Source organism: Grampus griseus (genome assembly GCF_964374135.1).
Source record: "Grampus griseus genome assembly, chromosome: 10".
NCBI lineage: Eukaryota > Metazoa > Chordata > Mammalia > Artiodactyla > Delphinidae > Grampus > Grampus griseus.
Window position 1 is genome coordinate 11,660,783 of NC_139004.1, and position 26,676 is coordinate 11,687,458.

General features: G+C 46.3%; 1 protein-coding gene across 4 annotated transcripts in view; it reads left to right on the forward strand.

The window, feature by feature from the left end:
* JARID2 (jumonji and AT-rich interaction domain containing 2) overlaps positions 1-26,676 on the forward strand; it is a 241,439-nt gene that overhangs the window by 103,009 nt on the left and 111,754 nt on the right. For all 4 annotated transcript variants that reach the window (XR_014297358.1, XM_082664387.1, XM_082664384.1 and 1 more), the window contains exon 2: positions 11,881-12,016. Coding sequence is in view for 3 of the 4 variants with exons in the window: in XM_082664387.1 (XP_082520513.1) it covers positions 11,881-12,016 (136 nt within the window). In the remaining variant the exon portion in view is untranslated. The remainder of the gene's footprint in view (positions 1-11,880; positions 12,017-26,676) is intronic.

A 26,676-nucleotide genomic window follows, 5' to 3' on the forward strand; every position in this document is an offset into this window, starting at 1 on the left:
TTGTTGCGTGTGGGCTTTCTCTAGTTGCAGCGAGCAGGGGCTACTCTTTGTTGTGGTGTGCGCGCTTCTCATTGTGGTAGTTTCTCATTGCGGAGCATGGGCTCTAGGTTCGTGGGCTTCAGCAGTTGTGGCACGGAGGCTCAGTAGTTGTGGCGCATGGTCTTAGTTGCTCTGCAGCATGTGGGATCTTCCCGGACCAGGGCTCGAACCCGTGTCCCCTGCATTGGCAGGCAGATTCTTAACCACTACACCACCAGGGAAGTCCCTAGAGAGTCTGTTCTTTATTTACTGTTGAATTATTGTTGAAGTCATGATCAATTTTTAGTTAATACACCAGTACTCCTGTTTCCTGATAATCTGTTTTGAGATGGGGATGCAAGGATGAGAGCTATTGTTTCTACTTGAGATGCTCACCCCTTGTCTGTTGGGGGGTAGTGGTGTTGGAAGCTCTAGAGGGGGAAGGACTTAAAAGCTCTACGGTAAGTTGGGTTAATGATAATTTTGTAGGCCATGCTAAGAAATTTGGAAATTCCCCCTGTAGTAGCCATTGGGGAGCTATACAGAGCTTTTGAGTAGGGGAAAGAGCCCCTTGGATTGATGGTTCTAGAAAGTAATGCATTGCAGTTATTATTTAGATCATAATCAGAGATTGGGATGGGCAGAGGAATCAGAGTTGAAGGTAGTGGGGGAGAGGAAATAGGAAAACCAGGGGAGAGTCAGGTTACCAATAAATTGCATTGGATTTAGCAATTATAATGTGTTTCATGGCAGTGAGAACAGTTTTCATGCAAAGGCGAGGTGGGACTCAGGTCCCTTGCAAGACTGTGTACACTTGCGGTTCTCAAAGTGTGTTCCCTGACCAGCAGCATCAACATCACCTGGGAGAGCTCTGTGGGTGGCAGCCACAGTGTGTGCTTTCTTAAGCTCCGGAGTTGTTGCTCACAAGCTCTCAAGTTGAGAGCCACTCCCTTGGTCATTTGTTTGTACATCAGTAAATAGAGAATTCCAGAACTGGAATCCAGGTCTCTCTTACCCCTGTTAATATGTGTTTATTCTAGTGAAGTATTTTTGAATGCCTGCTGTATACTAGACTCATCTAGTTGGGAGCACGAAGATGAAAAAGACCACGTGGCGGGTCCTCTGGAGTCACACAGGCTAGTCAGGATGCTGTCTGTGTTAACCTCATAACCTCATGTGCATGATTTGGAGATGTTTGTGTGATGCTGCTTCACTGGCTAGTTGTAAAATGTAGAGGACAGAATGCATGAGAAGCAAGTGGTATGTGGCCTGCTACACAGTGACCTGCATTCTCTATTAGTGGGAAGCACTGTTTGGAGGGGTGACAGGCATTAAAATTATTTCTGGAGACCCATGCCTGTAATGACAGGGTGCAAACCAATCCCAGGGTGGTCCTTAACTCGGGGGACCGCTGGAGGAAAAAGTGGGAAAGGACAAATGTGATGCGTTGTCAATTTATGTTAAATTCAAGGACAAAGTTTATTTGTGTACTTACTTTACTATAACTTGAAATTTTTCATAAAATGGCCCCCCCAAGGCCTTAATGGTTTTACAATGTAGCATGACCAACGAGTCCCCAGCGAATGTATGGACACTTACATGCTTATTTCCAGGATGGAGGTCCTTGATGAGCCAAAAAAGCCAGCAAGTCAGTCAGGTATTGACAGAGCCCCTAAAGTGACCCAGCAGTGTCCCAGGGCCTGGAGGAAGGAACAGGAGGGTAAAAATTGCCCTAAGCCTTCGCCACAGCTCATAGGCCGATAACTTTGGCTGGCCCTGGCAGGAGGCGTCACCCTATTGGTGCTGAGAGACTGGCTGGTGGGGTGCTGGCTTTTGTCTGTTCTTAACCCAGAGGATGAATTTTGTAGGGGAATTCCTTAGAAAATGATTTGAAGGCATGTTAAAGCAGTGTGCATCTTCAGGGCTTCCTTGTAGACGAGAATTTTAGACTTCATCCCCTGAATTTCATGTATATTCCCTGCCAATCTGAAAGGCCACATGTAGCAGAGCAAATTGGAACCACTTTCCTGAGAGTTGTATGGGTGGATATCTGTTCTTACCTACTTTAGACTCTGGCTTTCTTGTGCAAGGCAGTCTCATATTCCAGAAATTTCCTGTTCCTGAGTAGAACATAAAGGTACATGTTTTGAAGAGTCTCAGGGACGTAATGAAATGCACGAGCAAGGAATACAGTCTATTGGAACCCTGTCCAATTAATTATAAGCATTGCTCTACTACAATGATGATGGAAACATTCTTTAGCTGACCTGTCCATTTTGGGACACACATGGCTGTTGAGTTCTTGAAATGTGTACACTACAACTTAAGGAACTTAATTTTTTGTGGCTGGAGACTACTGTATTGGATAGTTCAGCTTAGAATATGCCATTTGGGGGATTTGGGGGGGTATTCTTATTAACATGAAAAGGCTGTAGTGATTAAAAGATCCAAATCAGTCAGAATTCTTTTGGGAACCTACTTGTTAATAATTTATTCCCAAATGAGGCCATTTTGGAGTCGCACGTTGGCATTGCTGATACTGGATTGTCCCTCATTCTGATTTCTTTTTCTAAGATATCGGTCAAGTATTGTAATTTGACTTAATTTCGCCCTCATTCTGAAGGTAGATTGCCAGTCTGTTTGCTGCTGGATTCTTGGAGATAATGCTGCTCTAGATCTTGAGTCCTTTTTGATTATGTTGAAACAACAAACTGTCAGACCAAGAATTGCAGGGGGTTGAGTGCTGTGTTGCATGGCCCTCACTGCTGGTCCCTGACTGCACTGTTTAACAGTGAACGTGCGCCGGCGCAGCCCGTGCTGCTGCTGCCTTGACAACGGCGGTGTTGGACACGCTCAGAGGCAAAAGGGCTGACTTGGCAGCTGCCCAGCAGATTTTTATAAAGGCTCAGTTGGTGGCCGGAGATTCAGGCTGTCAGAGTTGTGTTATGCAATAAACCGTTTTCAGCAGAAGTTCTTAATCCAATTTCAGCTGTAGCTTTTTTTTTTTTAAATAGGCGGTAATCAAAGATAAGTACACATTATTTAATGGGAGTTTGGAAGAAGTAAAACTCTCCTTGCATAAGCATTTTCAGACCGTTTGCTTTATCCTGGGAAGCATGTCTGTCGGAGGAAATTTGCTGCTTGAAGTGCTTTTAATGTAAAACCAAGGCAAAGGAACATCATTCACAAGTTCAGTAAGTCAGTGGCTTCCTGGCCACTTATCTAATTTCTAGGTGTGACTATTCCCCGATTTCTCTTTGATGTTTGAGTATTGACAGGTGGACCATTTTATGGAATTTTAAAAAATGGATTAGCATCAAGTCGATTTGAGAAACTGAGTTGATTTCCAATGGAGAAAATATTTTGTTAAAAGGGGAAGAGACAGTAGTTTTAGCCTAAGTTGTGCCTCTCTCTCACTTTATCCTTCAGTGCTTTCCCTCTCTCTCTAGCTCTGTAAATCCTCGTTTGTATGGAGTCTGTGCCAAGAATCAACACCCCCAACAAATTACTACTATTATTTCCGATGCCTTTGTTGTTCTCTCAAACTGTTGATGGAAGAGGCTGATATTTCAGACAGCAACCAATTGCCTTAAGTAGGATTATTTAATAGCAGGTATATGCAAAAATTGTGCTCTAGAAAATAAAAGGCATGCATGTAGAGTTTTCCAGACGGTTTTCCCTGGAAGGAGGAAAGGGCTATGAATTCGTTCTCCCCACCTCCCTCCTGGAGCAAGTCTTTTAAATTTGCTTTTCTTGCTGGTCATCTCTTTGCAGCCATCAATTCCCCGCCCCATACCCCGCCTTGCCATTTGGCATTTTCTGTTAATCCAACCCAGGGTGGAATTGAGCACTGGAATTGGACATCACACTTTATTTTTTTAAGAAAAGGAAGTGGAAAGTCACAAATCCCTCCATTTCCAGAGCCTTGACAGAAGTGAGATATATGCATATTGTGGTATTAGTAACTCATCCAGTAGCTCCTGTAATCTAAACACATAATTGTTTGTCTTAGCACTTGTATAAGTTTTTTTTAAAATAAATTTTATTTATTTATTTATTTATGGCTGCATTGGGTCTTCGTTGCTGTGCGCAGGCTTTCTCTAGTTGCGGCGAGCGGGGGCCACCCCTCGCTGCAGTGCGCGGGCCTCTCCCGTTGCGGAGCACGGGCTCTAGGCGTGCGGGCTTCAGCAGTTGTAGCACACGGGCTTAGCAGCTGTGGCTCGTGGGCTCCAGAGCTCAGGCACAGTAGTTGTGATGTGTGGGCCTAGTTGCTCCGCGGCACGTGGGATCTTCCTGGACCAGGGTTCGTACCTGTGTCCTGTCGAATTGGCAGGCGGATTCCCAACCACTGCGCCACCAGGGAAGCCCTGTATAAGTTTTAATAAGGGGTTTCATGTTAGGAGAAGGTCTTCCTGCCTGTGAACCTGAATGTTCTCTTCTCTCCCAACCTGCACAGCCCCATCTGCTTGGTTTACTTACCGGAGGCTGTGAAGAGCATGTGACGTGCTGTGCTCCCTCCCTGTGGAAGCAGGAGTGTTTTCTGTGGAACGTGGTGGCTTCTGCGTCTGTCCCGTGTGTCGTTACCAGTCCCACCCCCAACCCCCCGCAGGTTGAAATTTAAAACATTGGTGGGAGGTTCTGGATTTCAACTTAAAAACGCAGGTGTGTGTCACACTTTTATCCCACTATGTCGTGGATGTTGGCTTTATTTTATGTGGTGATGTTGTTAAAAATGATCTGTGTGGTAGTGAAGACCTTTTTTTTAAAATAGTGGATTCAAATCTGCTGGAAGCGGCCTAGTCCCTGGTTGACCTACGTCCCAGTTTTCTATCAGTTGTCCCAGCATCATCATTAGCAGTGCCCTTGGCTACGATGATAAGTTACCGGTCACTCTACCTGTGATGGATGAGACTCTTATGCAGTTTGCTCGCAAGTAGTGGGAAAGTCACTACCTTCCGTGGGCAGGGGGGACCCATTTCATTTTTAAAATAGTTGTAATTGTTAGAAAATATTTTTTTAAATTTGATCAGAAATGGACTTCCCTAGAACCTGTGCTTTTTCATCGTTTTCCCTCTCTTGAGTCAAGATGGCCTGAATTTGAAACCATAAAAAAAGTGGAGACATAGAGAAATTGCATAAGGATGCTTTGAGAGATGCCCATAGAATTGATATTCTTTCAGTTCTAGAAGCCGGTTGTAAAGGCCAGTGAGAGGAACTCCCTCCCTCCTTCCTTTCCTCTCCTCTGCCTTCTCCTCTTAGTAGTTTCCAGCTCTAGCTGATGCATGAGTTGTTTGTTTTTCATATAACATTTATATTCGCCCCTTGAAATTAGTAATTTTAATGGTGCTTTCATTTAGCAGCCAATGTGAGTTGCCCTTTTGATGTTTTCTCTTTAATAACAAATTTCTGAGTTTAGAATTTCGCTTCCTGATCTGGCACCTGCCCCGTAGTGGACCGGCGGACTCATAGCGGGTTCCTGAGGTGCTCCTGCTTCTCTCCAGCCACGGCGCCTTTGGGCAAGACCCTGAAACTCATCTCTGAATGATAACCACGAGTTTCGTGATTCTGTCCTTTCCCATCCCTTTTAAACTAAAGGGAGAAAGCATGGTGTGGCCCTTGTCCGAAGGGGAGGCCGAGCAGAGAATCACGAGCGTTAACTGTGCAAGCAAGTGCTGAGCCCAACGTCTGGTATACAGCGAGCACCCAGGAGACGTTTGCCATTGTCATACAGTTGGCACTCCACAACCGTGGGTTCTGCATTCCTGGATTCAACCAATGGCAGATTGGAAACATTCAGGAAAAATCTTCCAGAAAGATACAAAAAGCAAAACTTGACTTTGCTCCACCAGCAAATATGTAAATACTTGCCCCACCAGTAAAAATGTAAATAGCATTTACATTGTGTTAGGTATTACAAGTAATCTAGAGCTGATTTAAAGTGTACAGTAGGAAGGATGTGGATGTAGGTAGGTTATATGCAAACCTACCTTTATATAATAACCTATATAATGGTTATTGTATAAAATAACCATTTTATATAACAGACTTGAGCCTCCTGGGACTTTGGTATCTGTGCGGGGTCCTGGAGCCAATCCCCCATGGATAACAAGGGATGACTGCAATCATTATCGCTTTTTATACACTTCCCTTATGACTGCAGGGGTATTGTCCTCTACCTGGCACCTGTTTTGTAAGCTTGACTGACCTGGACGTCCCTGTTTCCTTGCACTAAAGCATCTGGGCGCTCAGAAGAGGATTGGAAGCCCAGCTTGGTGAAAAGCTGGCCATCACTGGAGAGCAGAAGCCCGGGAAGGCTTGGCCCAGGCCTGTGGCTGAATGGAGGGCATGGCTTTACTGTATCACTGACCTGATCAGTTTTGACGCAGTCAATTAGAAGAACTCTTGGTGTAGTTAGAGCATGTTAAATCAATAACCCAGTGTTTTGAAGTGTGGGCCATGGAGGGGCAGTTTGAATGGTCAGCAAATTTATTTATATTAAGATCCTTTTTGGGCTTTATTTAAACTAACGTTGATTTGAATTTATGCCGTCAGTGGAGGTTGGGCTGGGCACTCAAGCACATTGAAAACAGTCATGCATGCCACGCCCATGTCCACAAACCCAGCCCTTCTCCATGACGGTGTGTGTGGGGAAGACACAGCAACCTGCACCCAGCAAATCCCGTACCTTCTTTTCTGTCCTGTCCAGTAAACCTGGGTAAGGAGGACAACTTGGTTTATGGTCTCATTCACACATGACCCTCTGTGGCCTGTTGTGTTGGTTTTTGTTTTTGTTTTTGTTTTTTACCTTAGAGGTCAGGAGAGCATCACAGAAAAACAATTCTACAACTGGGAGCTGTGATTTTTGTTGGATTGGAGCCTTCCTTTGGGTTTTGTTGCTTTGTAGTGGGGGGGCCAAAAAAGGATCCCCCCCGCCCCCCAATAAAATCACCTTGGAGGGAACAGTTAACTGCAAGCTTAATGAGGTCCTGCTGTGTAATGTGGCTACTAAAATGTATCCCAGCTTCTGGATTGTGCACGGAAATAGAAATGATCTTATTGCATGTGTTGGTCCTGTTGTTCTAGAGTATTATTCACATGTTGGAATGTGTGTTTAATTCTGGATGTCACCTTTTTAAAGGGAAGTCATTCCAAATTGGGTAATCAGAGAATGAGGGTTTGAGACATCATGTCACATAAGAATGATTCAAGGAACTATCCACTACTTGTCTTAGCTTTTTTGTTGATTTCGCTTTTTGCTATTTGGTCGCTTGTTTTAGTTCCGTGAACAGACGTCAAAGGGAAGAGTTCTCAGAATATGTTAATATAGACTTCTGTATTCTGACAGTAAAAATGGCAACAATTAGATGGATGTTAGAAGTATTCATCTTGGAATTTCACCTCATCTTTCTTTACCTTTGCCTGTATCGTGATGGAGGTTAGAAAGTGACGTGAAATGGGCAGGATGGGGAACTAGTGTGTACAGCAGAGCTTCTGAAACTTTAATATGCATGGGAATCACCAGAGGATCTTAAAATGAGCCTGCATTTCTAACAAGATGCCAAGCGGTTAAGGCACTGGTGGTCTTTGGAGCACACTTGGAGTTGCAACGGTATGGAAGGATGTACAAGGCTGTTATATCTCTAACCTGGACTGTGGGCTTTGGAGAATTGTTAGATGGTGCTGTTTACTGCAAGGTGTGTAGTGTCTTCATGTGCTTACCTTCTGTGCCCCTTTTTCTTACATGTCTGTTATAAAACTTGGGGCAGCATGAGGTTATGCTGTTATTTTTCCTTTTAATGAAAAGATTATGTATGACCATAAACATTCTAGTTTAATTCCTGACCTGTTGCCATTTTCAAAGTTATTTCAAAGAATGGTAGACATTTTACAAATGCAAAGAAAACCCTGTCACTTTTACTTTTAAAGGTCTTATTACTCAGTCTTCCATTTGCCAAAGAAAGTGATTTTTCGCAGTCAATAGCCAAGTGAATCTAGATCTATGTGAAGATTTTTTTCCCCCCCGCTACAGCCAGCAGACCCAATTATTTTTGTTTATTTCAGTGTTTGCAAAGCATCTTTTGGTCTTGGGGAGAAACAAGTAAGAGATGGGGGGAATGAGGAAAGGTGGTGTGTCATCGGGAGCCTGATTGTTCTTCTCAAGTTTTAGATGGTCTGTTAACCTAGAGGTCTTATGGAAACTCCAAATGACAAGAGCTGTTTTTAAATCAATAATGCAGTTCACAAGAATAGACACACACTCTGGGCAGCTGAATTTGCATCAGAATGAGGCTGCTAGACTCCATATCAGTGGCTATGCCTCCTCCTGTGTCTGCCTTTATTAAGCTGACCAGTAAAGTAGAATGGACTGAATGCTTGGCTACTTTGTTCCTCGGAAGAAGAACAGGGAGAACTCATAAGGGGTATTTTGTGAATGAACTGGTTGGTGTTTAGCTGAGGGTAAGGGACTGCAACAGGGGCCGCGGATTTGGGCCCTGTAAGGCCATGTGGACTTGGAGATGGGCGCTGTTTTTTGCAGGGAGCTCTAGGTGGTGGCAGAAGGGGTGGTGTGGCCCCTGTGTTAGGACACTGACACGCTTACTGCTGAGAATGTGAGGTGTCGCCTGGCCCTGTTGGATTAGTCACCGTGGGGAGTGTTTTTGGGGAGGAGCTGTGGTTTCAGTCAGGAATTAGAGTGATTTCAGGCACTTCACTTAACCCATTCTGGAAGTTGGGCACTGGCAGGCCAAGTGTGGGTAATGGTACATGGGAGGTGTGAGGCTGAGTGTACAGTTTTCAGAAATCCTGAGCTCTCACTCTGTCAGGCATGTTTCAGGTGCTGAGCAGGAGAAACGATTTCCTGACTCCATGGAGACATTACTTCTCAATAAGACAGCTGCTGAAAAGGGGGCAATATAACAGAGGGCTGGACTTAAAGGTCATAGAAGCTCTTGGGCTGGGGGGTGGCCGGGGAAGAGGGGGGTTCACCTGAGTTGCTTGACTTCTGGTGAGGGAGTTAGTTACGTCTGGGTTGTTTTCTAGAGCGCTCGGTACTTGGTCCTTCAGAACTATGATAAGGGTGGGTAAGCGTTAGGCCTCTGAAATACCTTCTTTCCGGCTTTCCAGGACTCGCAGCTTAGGTTGCACAGCCCTGTGCTGCCTCGTGGTTGGGTGCAGGCCCACCTTGCTAGCCTCCCAGTAGGGAGGGGTGTAAGCGGAATGTAGCGATTCATCGTGACTCTGCAGCTGTGAATGGCAGTTGGATTTCTAATCTCTGAATTCTTACCTGCTGAGCTTTTGGAAACAGAGCAGAGCCGACTTCTTACCTGCTAGGTTTGCACCTTGCATCAACACTGAGGGAAGTCTTGACCAGCATTCTAGATTATAAAAGAACTCGTGTGTGTGTGTGTGTGTGTGTGTGTGTGTGTGTGTGTTGTTTTGTTCGATTTTTAATGTCTAGAACTGGAAACCCCATACTCTGTGTCCTGGATTTGCTTCTCCTGTATTTAAAGTACTTTATAGGGGTCATGGGGCTGCTGGTGTCAACTAAGTGAACCTTAAATGCATCTTCCTTTGCAGGAGTTTTCCTCTCACATGGTTTATGTTTTAATTAGATATTAGTTGTCGGGGTATAATTCTCCCATATGGAGGCCTGGAGCCAAAATGAAGGCACCAGTCTGAACAGGAAGCAGTAAATCGTCACAGGAATTTTACATTGAAAGCTATTTTGGGGCTTTACAATTTATAAACTCTGTGTATGTAGGAAATAATCATTTATAATCACAGCCTGGCTTGTTGTGGAGACCTGAATGCTGAGGGTAGGAACCTGGGGGTGGTGAAGAGAATTCTGCCCGACAGACTTCCCTGGATCCTGAAAGGTGGAATTCAGCCCAGCGAGCATGAACTCTTCCCGAGGTTAACATTATCATTCAGTTGAAACCAAAATGCTAGAGGCATTTTCACACTGAGGGGCGTTGCTTGTTGCCAAGAGTGATTCATTGTGCTTTCCACGTGTTGTGTAGCTGAATCATTTGCCTCTTATGCAGGTTGGTTCCTTGGGCTCCTCAGGTGGGGTCTGGTCAGAGCGCTTCGTTTTCCTGGTTTTCAGCCATGCAATTGGCAGGTCTCTGGTGACTCGGACCCAGTGGTGGTTAAGAAGTAACCTGTGTTCCTCCTGCAGGGTGGAGGCCAAGTCTGCCTTCAGCCTTCATGTGTGGACTCGACCACCACCCTGGTCTGTAGATGCCTTGTCTGTCTTAGGAGAGCGACTGGGGACACAGGATGTGCCTTCTGCCTCTGGAGGTGACGGAAGCCTCGGCTTGGCAGGTCTGCAGAAGTGAAGGACATCCGGGCTAGGTGGAAATCCTAGCTCTTTTCTCCCAGGCCTTCTCTTCCCCTTGTTATGGAAATGGAGAATCACTGTCATTCTAAGAAATTCTGGAAGCTTAACAGGAGCACCGCCTCAGTTACTTAGGGTTTTAGAGTCTGTGTGGTTGGATTTCTAAGATGTAGTGTGTGTTTATGCAGCGTTTAGGAATTTGTGAGCTGGAGAAGACCTTGGATAATCTATTTCCCTTATCTCGGCCCCTGGAGGGTTTAGTTGGCCGGGTAAGTGGCAGGGAGTAAAAAAACCCAGTTCTGTTGGATGTTGAGTGTAATAGCACCAGCCTGACTCTAGGGTATTTGGCCTCCTGTTTGAACAAAAGGAACCTGAGTATCCCAAATCCTGCTTTACTGGGGTATTAATGTTTTCCTTATTCTCTTAAGGCCCCAAATAACTGAGAAGCCCATAATCCTTCCATCTCTAAATTGAACTCATAAAATGCTTAAGTCTTGAAGTAGGTGTGTGACTGTAAGAACTTGTTAGATTAGCAAACAGTAGGCAGATATCCACAGAAGAGAACCTGTGAGTATCCCAAGCTGTGTGAAGCAACTCTTTAAACCTTAAAATAAAAAACTCTCTTGCCGGTTCCCTAAAACAGTGAACTCATTTGGGGCACCGGTATCGACCATCTCCGTCTTCCCAGACTTGGCTGTTGTCCTGCCTCAATCCCTGCTGGTCTGCAGTCTGTCGTTCTGTGTTTACTACTGGAATTGCTGGAGTGCCCTCTGGTTCTTTGGTGTGCCCCCGCCTCACCTTTATTTTGACATAAGGGAGCCACACTTTTAAATGAGAATCTTCAAGACCTATTGTATGTATTCTTTTTCAAAAATCATCCCCCCATTCCCCTGCCACCCCGTTCTCTAGTCCACAAAGATCCATTGCCCTTTTCTGCAGTGGTCCCTCTCCCTCTCTCGTTTTTGTGATTCATCACCTTAAAAGGCCAGTACAGATCCAGTTTCATTTCTTCTGACGGAACTGTAAATTCCTTGAAAGTAGCACCAAACCACAACACCAACAGTAAGTAAACTTTCCAAAGGGGTGTAGCTCGTGTCTGTAAGGTGCCTACATTCTGGCATTATTCGCTTTAAAGAACTCCAGTACAGTGATGCATTACACCTCCTGTTGTGACTGCAATAACTCCTTTTTTTTCTAAACTTTGCCAGGAATATAAAACTTCTCTATTACCAGTGAATGATGGGATTTGGTGCGGGGCCTGTAAAGGAAGTGCGATGCTTGTGTCTCTCCTCCAGTCCCTTTACAGCCTGAGGGGTAGCTCTTTGCTTGTGGTCTCTCCAGGAAGGGCCAGTGCCCTCCCTCCACTATAGGAGGTAGTTCTGAGCTCCAGAACTTGGTCTCAGTCACTTAATACTTGTTTGGGATTTGTTGGTTTTTTTTTTTTAAAGTTTATTCTGACTCTTAATTAACATTTGCTTGCTTTCCGTTAAGTAATCCCCTCTCCCCATTCTTCCTTGTTTCTCCAGGATGACAGTGATGGGATTCCGTGGTCAGAAGAAAGGGTGGTACGTAAAGTCCTTTATTTGTCTCTGAAGGAGTTCAAGAATGCCCAGAAGAGGCAGCATGGTGAAGGCATTGCTGGGAGCCTGAAAGCAGTGAATGGTGAGTGGCCTGTTTTGTTGTTTTGGATGATGTCTCTGGGCCTGGCCTTGTTTCCGAAATGGATGTGCTTTGGGCGGCTCGTGCTTCGCAGGCTGGGCCCCTAACGGCAGTTATTCTGGACATCCCGCTGGGTTTATAGATTTGTTTTGATGCTCCTTTGTATGTTGCATAATATAATTGGCAAGGTGCCTTAGTCTGCGCCCTATAGACAAGACCAGGGCTGCGATCTGGTTTCTGCCCGTTCTTGGATTGAGTGTGGAGCCTGACTTACAGGTTTTTCTGTGAATATCTGTCTTTCTACCCGAGTATGAGGGCAGAAGAAGCCTTTGATGATCTCGCTGAAATGGGGCAACTTCGGTGCTTACGCCCTGTTTATATAGGAAGTAGCCTGAACCGGTGGGCCTGCTGCCCTTCTCGCTCTCTCTCTGGCTCAACAGCCTCCTCAGGCCCTGCTTCCTTCCTTGTTGATCAAGCTGGCAGGTGGCCGCACAGCCACAGGTGGGCAGTGGAGGCAGAGTTCCCGTGCGTCCGAAGCGTCCCTCATCCTGGATGGGTATCAAGTGGGTCCTTGAAGCCTGGAGAGAAACATGCTCCCGTCTGAGTTTATTCTGGTGTCTGTTTTTAACAGGGTTAGTGTGACTCGGATGAAATCATCCAGTGAACACCATTTCAGAACTAGCATTTGGTTACTATTTATATTTTATTTCGGGGGTTGTGGCTGCGGCTGTATTCCACAGCCTCTCTTGTTCTCATTAATCTCCTAGAATCTTAGATAAATGTGAATGAATTGACCGTGTTCTGGTTTGTACTTGTTTGGAGTGAGGAGATAAGGAAGAGGAGATCCTATTATTCTTTTTTTAATTTTTTTTACTGTACGCGGGCCTCTCACTGTTGTGGCCTCTCCCATTGCGGAGCACAGGCTCCGGACGCGCAGGCTCAGCGGCCATGGCTCACGGGCCTAGCCGCTCCGCGGCATGTGGGATCTTCCCGGACCGGGGCACGAACCCGCGTCCCCTGCATCGGCAGGCGGACTCCCAACCACTGCGCCACCAGGGAAGCCCCTATTATTCTTTTTGAGGTCTGGCTGTGATCCTCCGGTAAGAGTCATCACACATGGGGAACCTGACATCTTGCCAGGGGGCAGAGCGACAGGCTGACTTAGGGCGTCCAGTTTTTTTCCATCCTGCTTAGTTGTAAGGTGAGTTGTCTGGGAGCCTCTTGTTGGAACCAGTGCTTCCAGACAGGACCTTCTGGCGCTCCCTTTCCACAAGGCCGTGGCGGGGTGTTCTGACGTGGCCTTCCTGAACACCACCGGGGTCTGCCCTGCCATTCACCCAGGTTCTGTCACCCTCTTCTAGCACTGTGTGACTTGAAACAAGAACTGCCTGAAGTCTGAGCCAATGTGTATGGGAAAGGCCCGTTTTGAATCTTTCACACGTGCAGAAGCAAAATAATTTGAGGAATCTGTTGCCACAGTTAGTTACACAGCTTGGACCCCTATCTGTTCATGGGTCTCCTACCAGTTAGGGGCCCCGCCATTTCTTGGCTGCCTGTAATGGAGTAAATGCTAAGCCGTGTGTCTTTTTAGAGAGCATTTGAGTGATCAGTCTTGCTGACGTTGCTTCACATTGAACATACTGTTCTGCTCTTAAGTTTTTGAGGGGAGGGTGACGGGGGGAGAGTATCACTGGATCCTGGGGTTATAGTAGAGCAGTGGCTGCTGCTACGGGGTTAGATTTTACTGCTGTGACAAGGCGTGCTCTCATTCTGTTGTTCTGGAGTGGTGATGCCTTCGTGCTTTAGGAATCTTTTAACAACTAAAAAACCCACCCAACTGGGAAAAATCCGCTTTTAGGACAAGAAGGTAGCCAGGTGTCCAGGATTGAATAATGGTGGAATTTGGGTAAAAGAACAAAAACTAAGATAAAGCATTCAAGAAGCAACTAGTGCTGCCAGCTAGTTGGCCAAATGTAGCTCCTGTTTTCATTGGCATACTCGGGGCTTGACGATCCCGAGGAAGGAATTCTAAGAAAAGTTGGCACGTACATGTCTATTGGGATCATTGAAGACTTTAAATCATTCTTTTACCACCTCCATAAAAAAGGTGGTCTTTGTTGTTTGTCGTGGTAGTTTGCCTTTCACCCTGATGCAGACTGACTTGCCTTTCCCTCCCTCCCTCCCTCCCTCCCTCCTCCCCCCTCTTTTGGTTGTGAAGTTGGTGTCTGCATGCCCTTTTCTGGTTCATGTTGGTGTTTGTGCAGGCTGTATTCCAAGGCCACCTTTTTGTTATTCCGCATGTTGGATTTCGATAGCAGTTCTAAGTAAATACATCTCCTCGTTTTAGAACTTGTGTGTGTTTTAAGCATAATTTTCTTAAAGGCAGCTAGCATGTTAAACAATGTGTGCTTTCTTATTCGGGGGCTACTGGAAAGCATGGAAACCAGACGCGTTACCATGGGAATAAGTCCCTCTCTGTAGGTCCCCGAATCTCAAGGGTGCTGTCCTAGGGGGGTGTGATCCAGAGAAAGCTGAAGTAGCCGGCAGCCTCCAAGGCTCTTGGTGGGGATGGGTAGTGAGAACTGCAAGCAGCCTTCTCTCTGAAGGTGTGTACATATGTGCGCGTCTACATTTATCACTCAAGTTTGAGTGGATGCGTTATAACAGATCATCATTCGTATGCTGTGCAGTAGAGTGACCTTGTCTGGCGCTGTACATCACAGCACACTGTTTGGGGTTCTTCATCGTGGGGCAAGTGAAGATAGGTTAGTGGTGGGGCAAGAGTGGTTTTAACAGTCATGCCTTTCCTTTCCATTTCTCTTTTCATTTTTTTTGGTCCCCTACCCCCTCGAGGTTCCCTTTCAAAAGTTGAAATAATTCCATTGTTTTAGTTTTAATTGTGACAGAAAGTTATCTGACAGTAGAATTTGAAACTGTCCAGTACAGAGCCCTTGCTGGGAGGTGTGGTATGAAACTGGACGGGACAGACGTGAGAGTAGGTGCCTGCACCCCGGCTAGGGCGGTGTTGGTGGGGCTTCTGCCCCCTGTGCTCCCTTTCTCATGCTTCATGGCTTGAGGATCGTGGGTAGGGAGGTACCTCTGAGACCTGTGGGGTTTCTGTCTGTGAGGGCAAGATGACATTCTTGTTGGTGGGCTCTGTGAGTGTGTTCTCTGTGGTAGTAACTTCCTAATTGCACATGGTTATTTATGCTGCAGTAGCAGAATTGGAATTACGGCTCAAGTAACTTTGAATCCAGTACTTATTTTAGAATCCAGAATGGAGGAAAATGGCGTCCTATCTTTGCAACAGTAGTATTGAAAACAAGGTGTTTTGTTTTCCCCCCTATATTTCAAAGCAAAGATGTTTCTTGGTTATTGGTCTTGCCAGAGTTTCCTGGGAAAATTCAATTTTAAAATAATATCTTGAGTTCACAGTAGAATGGGCTTGACATAATTTTTATCTAATTGGGAAATGAATTGACATCACTTCTGCGAAATCACAGGCATGCTAGGATGATGAACAAGCAGCCCCCTGCCCTGGCCTACTGTGTGAGGAGGGTCGGGGGCTGGCGTCTGCTAACAGGGTGCCAACAACAGCAGCTTGTCTGAGTGCCTGGGCTCAGCCACGCCCCTTGTGCAGGTCTGGTAGAGACGTAATAAGCCAAGCAGACATAAGATAGTAGAGAGACCTCATACTTTATGTCATAAAATCCATGTTTGCCATCAGTCTTGGTTTGTGGTTCCGAAGTGACGAGGGAAGAATTTTTTTTTGTCCTACTGGAGGTAACGAATCTTGAGTCTGGGACATCCCAGTGGGTTGTCTGTAGGAATTGAAGCCGTTGTTACACAGCTTGTTGGCTGTAGCCAGGCTTCAGGGGAGGCGATGCTAAGGTTTCTGCTGGATGTGAGCCTTCTGTCTACTCTCTGCTGTAGATGGTGCCACTTTTCCCGGCAGTAATAAATTGACAAAAGCTTCAGAAAGGCTGGCAGAGGCAGAGGCCTCGGCCACTCTGAGGGCCCTTGGCCTGCTGGGGCTGAAATTAGGGACATTTAAATAATAACATGCTACACAAATAATGAGTACACATAATTACACAGTAAGAGAGGGGAGCTATTAGCTGTATTTGAATTTCATTTGCTTCCTATAAATTTCATCTGAGATCCAGCAAACCCTGTGGCCAGCTAAAGCATCTTGACTAGATTTAAGGGAAGCTGGACTCTTTTTTCTTAGAATTTTACAGTAGTTGTGATAGCTGGAACCTATACTGAGCTCTTGCTTTTTGCCAGTTATTGTTCTAGCACTTCACCTGTATTTTGCTCATTTAACTTTCAGAACCAACCATTTTCTAGAAATATAGGAAACTGCACTAGGGCGGATTAGCAATTTGCTTACACTACTAGTATGGGGCAGACCCAGGATTTAAACCCCAGCTTTCTCCTTTGCTTATAATAGCCACCACTTAAATAAATAGAAGTAGTTTTGGAACCCCCTATAAAGATAGGATTTCAAAAATACAAAATTGTAGGAATACTTTTTTTTTCAAATAGCAATTTCTTTTGAAGGAGATTTGTGAAATCTTTCGTTGGCAAAGAGACCTCAGAAGTGAGGGGCAGTACAAGTATTTATTCATGTGACCATGGTTCTGGGCTTCATTAGCACTTGTCATTGAATTGATAGAGGAAATCGAAAAACTTCATTCCTCCTGATTGGTCATCCTCCTTCCACACAGATACATTCATTATTTCTTTCTGTTTCTTCACCTGGGGATATAGATTTGTGTTTTTAATATTGTTGTGGAACCAGCCAGCTGGCAGAGGGCTGCCACTCACCTCCATGAGGTGGTGAGAGAGGGCAGTGGCCTTGCTGGCAACAACTGTCCATTTGTAGCCAAGGATCAAAGCCAGAAGTACAAATATAGGACCCCCTGTGCAAACCGCACCCCCTCCCCCCCCATCCCATTGCTTTTTTAAGAGGGCAGAATTTTGTTGGACTCTTCAAAATCTCTCTGAGATTACTGATGTCTGTGGAATGAAACACGGGCCCAGCTTCTGCAAATTCACTGTTTATAGGATGAGATTAAAGTGTGACTTCCGAGTCAAAATCAAAGTCTGGGCACCTTGTCTGATGAATGGAAGTGTATTTTTGGCCATATTTGAAATGAATGCTGTGACTGTATGGTGGCCTTCTCCTGGCCTGAAGCTCTGATGTCCAGCAGTTCTCAAGATAGTCTCTACTTCAACAGGAAAGACCATCTCCCCCCACCCCCTGCCGAAGAAATTGGCTTTTCCAGGTTGAACTGCTGCTGTGTCCGTGCTTGTGGCCTCTGCAGGCTGGGCCAGGAGTTAAGTTTTCTCTTAACAGTCCAGCGCTTGAGACATTTGTCACCTGCGTCCCCTGACGGCACTCCATGGGAGAGCAAGGCCGTGAGGGCAAATACACTTCTTGAAAAAAACCTACATTTATTCTTTGTTTAAAAATGAAGCTGCATCTCTCTTGGATAATGGTGGAGTTGGGAAGGCTTGATTTCTTTCTCTTGTAGGTGTTCTGTCGTCAGTCTTCATGACCCTGAGTAATGCAGATGGGAAATTTCTAGATAGAGCTCCCATCTGATCAGTACTTGATGGAATTCTTAGTATGTAGGAGCTATTGTGAGTAATAAAGACGGAACTGAAATTGCTAATTTTGGGGGAGTCAGAACAGCTTATTTCATCTCATCTAAGATGTCATTAAGTGATGCATTATTTTATGGGAGAAAAGAAAATATGCTTCCAGTTATAAGTGTAAGCCATGATAACTGTGAGGTGCTTTGTAACAAGAGAGAAATATGTGTGACTGGGTATCAATGAAGCACAATAAAATAGAACAAAATGCTTTAAAAATCAGAGGTGTGTGTGACTGGTTTGATGTGAGGAGGCCAGCAGGGAGGCAGGTGATGTGAAAGGCCCAGTGCCGAGCTACCAGGAAGAGCTTCAGTAAAGAAGTTGCATTCCTGTGGGCCTTGAAAGCTGTGGGACTGTTGGAGCGAGGGCTGAGGCTGGGACGGGGTGGTGTGGGGCAGGGGTGTGGACCAGCAAATAGACATTGGCCGGGATTGTTGACGTCACAGTCCAGTGGGACAAATGGCAGGTTTCAGTGGCCAGCCTGCTTGTACAGCTCTGGCACCAAGGGAATGGCGAGCCTGCCTGCAGCCCTTTCGGCCACAGAATTACGGATTGCTAGAGCTGGAAGGGACTTTTGGAGGTATGTAGGTCAGGCTCATGATTTTACAGATGAGGAATTTTGAACCTTGCTGATGAGCTTAACTGGAAGGAATGGATCATGCTGAAGGCTGATTGGAACCAGAAATCCAATTTAAATGATGGCGAGACACCAGCCTTCCCAGTAGGCATGGCTGCGTGTGAGGATTTCATGGAGCGTTAAGGATGGAGGTGCCTCTGGAGGTGAATGTATTCTGCTCCTCTTTTCCTGTCACTTGTGCTTGAGGCCCGCTGCCCATCCAGCTACCTCAGCCTGCCACCTCTGGCAGTTCTGTGAGCTCTGTGCTCTCTCTTTGATTACAGCCCCATCCTCTTGGCTTGGACCCCTGTAGTAAGAGGGGCACACCACTCAGGTAGTGACACCTGGGGCGGGAGTGCGTGTGATGTCTGAGCTTGAGACAGTTCCACAGTGTTTTCCTGCCTCCCCATGTTCTTAGAATGGCTCAACTTTGAGAGATGTTGAAGCCGAGGGGATGGAAACCTGCTGTGTCCTGGGATTTTTTTTTTTTTTTTTTTTATCATCGCGGTGCGCGTACCTCTCACTGTCGCGGCCTCTCCCGTTGTGGAGCACAGGCTCCAGACACGCAGGCTTACCAGTTGTGGCTCACGGGCCTAGCCGCTCTGCGGCATGTGGGATCTTCCCGGACCGGGGCACAAACCCGTGTCCCCCGCATCGGCAGACGGATTCCTAACCACTGCGCCACCAGGGAAGCCCCCCTGGGATGTTTTTTAAAGCTCTTCCGCCTCTAAGAGTCTGTCTGCTCAGTGCCTCCCTTTGGGCACCAAAATCCCTTTTTCTCATCTCTATGAGAACACCACTCTGGAAAATATCCCTCTTTTCTTCGTCATTTGTTTACTTCTTTACTAGATCATTCCCATCAGGAAACAAAACATATTGTAGTTTCTCCCATAAAATAAACCCTCCGATAATCTATCTCCCTCCTGCTGTTCATTTCTTTTACTTTATAGAATTCCTCGGAAAAAAAATGTCTACACAGTGTTTCCCTCTAGTATTTATATTCATGTTAATATCCTCTCCCCGCTCATTCTCTTTTGAGCCCCTAGAGTCAGGCCCTTTACCAAGGCTAATAATGACCTTGATGGCCGAATCCAGTTATCAGTCCGTGTAGCTTTAGTTTGCCCATCCGGCGGTGTTTGACATGATGATTCTCTCCTGAACTCCAGTTGCCTACCTGCCTTCCGCAGTTTGCTCTCTTGATAGGTCTCCTGAACTTGAGGTCTACCAAGCCAGCTCTGTCTCTCCACTCCCTCCCATCTGCTCCCCCCCTGCCTGTCTTTCCATTGTCAGTAAATGCCAGTTCCATACTTCTGGTGGCTTTGATCAAAACCTGGGAGTTATCTGGTACCCCCCACCCCCACCCCCGCCCCGATTTTGCAAAACCTGTTTATTCTAAACTCACAGTATGTTCTGAAACTAAGTTTGCGCCACTGCCACGAGTCCACCACCTCTGTCTTGGGCTGAGACTCCTAAAGCTGCCTCAACTCCTGCCTTTTTACCTGTCTAGGCAGCAGCTAGAACAGTCCTTTGTAGTGTGAGTCAGCACATGCGGTGTCCCGCATGTCCCCCCGTCTCTCTTAGCGTGAAAGGCAAGCATCTTACCCTGGACACTGATATGGTCCCCCAGCATCTCTCTGGTCTTATCTGCCCATCTCTCCCTCACCTAGTCTAGTCTTCCTGCTGTTCCAAATGCATTTGGTAGTATACTCTTGCCCCAGAATTTTTGTGCTTGCCGATGCTTCTGTCTAGAACTCTCTCGCTTTGGGTACCTGTGTGACTTGATCACTCTTGGCATTTCAGGGTCCTGGTCAAATGTGCCATTACCAGAGACCTCTTCCTTGAGCATCTTATTAAAAAGTGTGCCTTTGCCTGTTACCCTTTAGCTCCTTACCTTGTAATATTTTTTGACGTAGACTCTCTCACTGCCTGGCCTTGTATTATTCTGTTTGTTTATTATAAGCTCTCGCCCCACAGTAGATTTTAAGTGTCAGGAGAGAAAAGCTTCATCCATGTTCACTGCTGCTGTATGCACAGCTCCTGGGTGCTCTGTGGAGTGTGTGGTCACCTGCACACCGGCTGTGTCCCTGCCCCTGTGCCCAGCACCCCTCTGCTACACTGTGGATGTGTTCCTCTCTGTTCAGGAGTTTGTACCATCGCTCACTCCAGATTTCATTTTGAAAATGCATACACCTTGACCCTCTCGCCCCCTCACCCCAGGTCACAGCCCATGTTATTTTCCCTGTTCCCAAAGCGCACATTTATTTATAACTGTGATGTCTTTATATAAGTCTCATTATCATAAACATTCTTGGAATTGGGTCACCCTTTTATCCTTTCTTTCTGAACTACATTTGTTGAAAGCCTACCTATGTGCAAGATACATTGATTGGTAGTTTAAAATAAAACTGTCCTTTTAAGAAAATAAAAGTTACTGCTTTTAATTCTCATAACAGTGTGGTAATTATACGATTACTATCATAACTTTGCAGGTTTGTTTAGTGGGCCTCAGATGGAAAGCAGCATGCTCAAAGCTACGTTGCTAAGAAGTGGTCAAATCAGGATCCGAACCCAGGACTCCTGAAGCCAGATCTTGCCCCACTTTTTTTTTTTTTAAATAAATCGAGGAAGACGTTACACTCTGTGAAATCACTTATCTTAGGTGTGCAATTTCGTGAGTTGCCAGATGCACATATACCCGTATGACCAGAGCTCCAGTGTTGATACAGGACTTTTCCGTCGCCCCAGAAAAGTTTTCACCCGCCCCTTCTAGCTCATTTGACTTCTTTAAAGTATGTGCTCATTTGGTGGTTTGTCAACATGGCTGTCTCTGTTTTTAGGAGCTTTTATGATGTTACGTGAATTTACGATATTTCTCCAGAATGTACCAGATGCCAGAGAGTGTCTGTTGAGACCTGAAAGTGCCTCAGAGACAGAGGCACAGGTGTGTCCAGTAAGCAGCTCTTGGAGGCCTCAAGCAGTGCTTGAATAGGACCCCACAGTTGGATGTGCTCAAGGATGACATTTACCGTCTCATGGTGGCACTCGTGCTCAAGGATGACATTTACCATCTCGAGGCAGCACTCGTGCTCAAGGATGACATTTACCGTCTCGTGGTGGCACTCGTGGAGCTAGATTCTCCATGCTAAACCAGCGTCACAGTTTTCAGTCTGAGCGGTTGTGCGAGTCCAGACCAAGTGGGCTTTTAAACAGTTACTTCTCATCCTCTTCCATGTCACTTTTCTCTTGTGGCACCCCTGCCCCGCCCCCTTTGTGGTACTGTTCTTAGTCTGCATGTTTAGAATACTCAGCCTTGGTGTTATAATTCAGGACATTCTGGAACTGGGGTTCAAGACTTGGCTTTTCCCCAAGGGCAGTTGGCATCTGTAAGTCATGTGCCTTCTCTGCTAATACAGTGTGTTCTCAGTTAGATTGATTCTTGTGAGGACCCCATGATCAGCTTGATGGCCTTGCGGATGCAAAAACGTGAGGCAGCAGTGTGGTGAGATTGCTGATTTCTTTCCATTTTCTTGTGGCTGTGGTGTAAGTCTATATATAAGTCAGCTTGTGCTGCCATAAGAAAATATCACAGCCTGGATGGCTTAAACTATAGAGCTTTATTTCTCGTAGTCTGGAGTCTGGAGGTCCAAGATCCAGGGTGCCGGCCACTTCAGTTCTTGGTGAGGCCTTGGTTCCTGGCAGAGAGAGCGCGAGAGCGCGCATTGGTTTCTCTTCCCCTTCTTAAAAGGATACCAACCCTATCAGATTAGGGGCCCTCCCTTACAACCTCATTTAACCTTCGTCACCTTTACAGGCTCTGCCTTCAGATACAGTCACACTGGGTGTTACGGTTTAAACATAAGAATTTGACTGGTGGGCATTAAGTCTGTAACAGTCCAGTAGGGATTTGAGATGGTGACAGTTCTATTTGTTTCAATTGTAGATTAAGTTAATTGCTGTGTTATTTTGTACCATGTTTCTTTTTGTGAGACTATAACTATTTCCTGGTAGGTCAGGAAACTGTAAGGGCTGTTTGACCTTAGAGAAGATGTTGTTCCTCTCAATTGGGTAGAATTAAAGTTGGACATTTATTTATTGAGTTGTTGCTTCTGTGAGACCACTTGGATTAGCCCAAGTCCCTGACTTCAGTGGGGATTGAAACATGATTCATATGCACAGGGAGCAGCTATCCAAGGCCAAGAGCCCTAAGAGAGGGCAAACAAGGTGTTTCTTAGGCCCTAAGGGCTTGGGAGGGGATTGGCAATTGAGATGGCCTAGGAAGGATGGTTCTAGGCTTGAGTTTGGAAAAATCATGGGATTATTTGAAGTTGAGGGAATCCTATTTGTTATACGTTAATTCATCTTATTTGCTTGAATATTATGCTGTAAATGTAATTTAGGGCAGTGCTTTCCAATTATTTTAAATTCTCAACCTGTATGGAAGGGGAAGGCCCTGTGGCATTCACCAGATAGGGCTGCAGTCAGCCCGAAGTAGCTTGCCCACGCATGGAATTTATCTGTGTTCATTCTTGTAACTGATAATGCCACCCACCTCCTTCTACTTGGAGAAAGGCCTCATGTGTTTTCTAAATCTTGCCCATTTCATGATTTGAGTTCTGTGATATGTATATTTATGGAGTTTACAATTACTGTCAGATTTACCACAATGGACTAGTGCAGTTTTGCTTTGCTTCTGAATTTCTTAGATCCCATTCCCCCAAATTTAGAGGACCTTTTATCTTAGTTTCTGGAAATAACCTGTTGTTACTTGAGCCTTCTACCGTGTATATTTAAAGCCAGAAGAGTGATTAACTGGGTAGGCTTTGGGGAAATTGCCCTGCAGTCCACACATCCCTTCATGTAGAATGCGTTAGTTAATCTCCCTGCTGCCAGATCTCGTCTATCCTTCCAGCTTTCTCCATGGCCTTCAGGATCCTCCTGCAGAGTCCCCAGATTTGGCTTCCTCATAATTTCTTCCCGAAAGATTGTAAAACAGTACAGGTCTCGTGTTCCAGGAGGTTTGGGGACAGTGAAGGAAATGTGAGCTATTTCATAACCGTAGCCGTGCCTCTCAAGGGGAGGAGTGGCCAGTGTCAGCCCAGCCTGTCAGCCAGGCTGTCCCTGTGATGTGCCAGGGAAAGCTCTAGGGCTCCTTGTTCCTGACGTCCTGGGACCCAGGTCCCCTCTCTTTGCACCGTTCCCTGACCTGTCGCCGGTGTTCTTGGTTCATTCACACCTTGGATGTAACGAGTCAGCTCTTTGTGCACACAGGGCCTCTTCCCGGCTGCCCTGCCCTTGTCTTCTGGGTTATTCCTTAACCAGGTCTGCACTTCCCTTTGGCAGGTAGGTGGGCATCCTGGTCACACTTGGCACCTGGTCTTGATGACAGGGGACGCCATCTGGGCTCGAGACTCGCAGGCCAGCTTGCAGTGCTGTCTGAAGTGGCGGTTTCCTTCCAGGTTTTCACGGCTCTGCCTTCTGATGCGTGAAGGCAGCTCAAGGTCTCCACGTCGGAAACATTTAACTGTTATTTCTGACATTCTCCTTCCTTCCCGTACGATTGGGGTGTTCGTGAAAGGGACTCATTGAATCCATGTTTTGAAAGTTGCATCCTACCCTCTAGACGGTTGATGAATCCTCTTCAGACACCATCAGGGCGGGTGACATGCCAGTGGAAATATTGCAGAGTATTCCATTTTGGCATGCAGGGGGCCTACTCATTTCTAGTGGGATCTGCACTGCAAATTGCCTAACCTCTACCCTAGTGGCTTTATCCCGTCTCACGCAGTCCTTGACCTGACTTCAGACAACCAGTACTGTTTGAAAAGGGCCTTTCCAGTCGACTCGGTTGGAAAGCGTTACAGTTGTAAAGGGTGAGCTGGAAGCCTCTCCGCTGGCACTTTGAGTCCCTCAGAGGAATATATTGGCACACACTCCACTCTCCGCCTGAACCCTCCTTATAAATCGAGAAGCCAAGCGTTAGGAAGCACAGGGCCAGGTCAAAGTGTGTGTGTGTGTGTGTGTGTGTGTGTGTGTGTGTGTGTGTGTGTGTGTGTGTGTGTGTGTGTGTTTGGGGTGGGGGCACGTCATCATCCAAGCTGAGAGAGCCAACTGGTTCCTGATAACAGTCCCGTTTCCTTCCCCCTTCTCCCCACATTTTGATGTTTATCTTCCTGCCACTGAAAATAGAAGTGTCTAGTGAATGCAATTTACAGTGTGTTTCTATTTTTTTTTCTGGAGAGCCTTTTCTGCAGAAGATGCAAATAGCTTTTTTTGTTGTTGTTTTTTCCTTCTCTTTTACAATTTAAATAAGAAGGAAAGTGCTGGGCTGCTTTATTCAACAAGTGTTAACACCTTTTAAGGAAAGTTGCCTTTTTTCATTATTGGCTTTTTTTCTGTGGTTTCAGGGGACAAGGTGCTGAGATAAGAGGCGGGAGCTTGCCGTTGATTTATTAGCCTGTTTGTTACCATCTGTCTGCCTCGCACTTCAGTCTGTTGATGGAAAGCCCGATGTGAACGTGCCACGGGGCCTGAGAGATATCCATCTTCCTGAGTTGTCTGACTGCAGAGCCTGTATAATCACTTCTACCTAGGCCCTCGCAGGAGTCTGTATTGTGGCGAGTAACCCAAGGGAGCATGGTGGCTTAGTTTCTTCTTCCACCTTGGACACTCCTGCTGCTGCAGACGCAGGTCCTGCAAAGATGCTGTCTTCTAGCAGTGTCCACAGGGTCAGCCATCCCACTCTTGGTGCCTCCCCCCTCCTGGGGTCTCCCTTTATGGAAGAATTCCAAGGGAATAGGTTAAGATTGCCATCAAGTGGCTACTCTTGGTAGTGGAAGGAAGGATACTGGCCACCACCGCGGGCTGACTTGTCACGAATTCTCCTCCAGTGTCTTAGCCCTTTTGTGAAGCAGAATCAAGGTCAAGAGGTGCTTTCCGTCTGAGGAACTGACTGGGTTTTTTTTGGCGGGTGGTGGGCAGAGCGAGCTCAGAACGTCTGCATATTGTATATCCCCAGCGAGAAGGCACCTGTGTGAACCGGAATTACGCCTTCCCGGGTGGACTCTGGAACTGGAGGCAGGCTCAGTTGCACTGGTCTGCGCTCAGGGCCCTGGAGCCGTGAATGCACACGATCGAGAGGCTTCCTGGAGAGAACTGCTGGGCATTCATCCTCCTGCCAGTCCTGGGCCAGGAGGCCAAAGCCCTCCAACTTTTCTCGTGGAAATTGGCAGAGAGGACCATGCTGTCATCCGTGAAAGGATGGCTCCCAGTCCCACCAAGGTGAAAAGAACTAGCAGACCTGATCTGGCCGTTCTGCTTGGCTCCTGCCCGTTGTTTCCCAGCTCTGTAAGTGGAGGAATAATTTCTTTCTCAGAGGTGATTAATGGGATGATTTATTTAAAGTCCTTAGTACCTGGCAGAAAAGAGGCATTCAAAGGGCAGTTGTTATTGAGGTTCTAGGTATACATTACTTAACCACTTCTCATAAAAGCTGTAGCTGTGTCATATAACAGCATACTTAAGGGACTGTATTAAAATCGGTTTGTTTTGTTCCCTGGGTTTGGGTGCCAGCATCCTGTAATTAGACCTCACCCTAGGACTTGGAGAGCAGAAACCCTGACCAAGCTCAAAGGAAGCGATCCCTGTTTAGTTTTCCCCAGCAGGTCATTCCTCAGATGTGTTGGGAAGCCTGCCCTGTAGGAATAGTGAGAGTTTGGTTTGTATGGGTGGGGCACCCCTTCCTGGGCACAGAGCGCTGGATTCTGTAGTCTCTGAGCCGGCACTTGGTACACGAAAGAGGATGGATCTGTGCCAGCTGGGTGGAGGGCGCAGGCCTAAGGCAGGCGGAGGGAGAATGGCTTTGGAGTACATCAGCGGCGACTAAACTTTAGGTCAGGGTCAAGGAAACAGAATTCTTGGGACCTGTGTATTTTCAGCAGCCTTTTAGAAGTGATAGAGGCTATGTGATGTAACCGTTCACACTGCAATCTGTCAAATTATATTAGCCCCAAATTCTTGGATTCCAGCCATTTAAAGCACTATTGGATGCATCAAAAAATTGATGTGTTGTAATATGCACTGACATTGTCCTATCATTCTAGTTCTGCCGGTAACTGGGTATCGCTGTGAGCAATCATCCCTTCACTGGTTTCCTCCTTAAGTAAAATAAAACTCTGGCCATCCCTTGTCTCACTTGGTTCTGTTTTAGTGATGAGTGATGGCAGGATGTGTTTATGGCAGGCTCGTGTTCTTCCAGCTCGCTCAGTGCCCTGTGTACTGTTGGGTCGGGAAGCATTTGGAGGCTTTTGCAGAGCTTGGAGGGGAGTGGATAGGAGATAATCTAGAGGAAAGGTGTCTATGGTGTGTGCATCCTTCCCCACCCACGCCT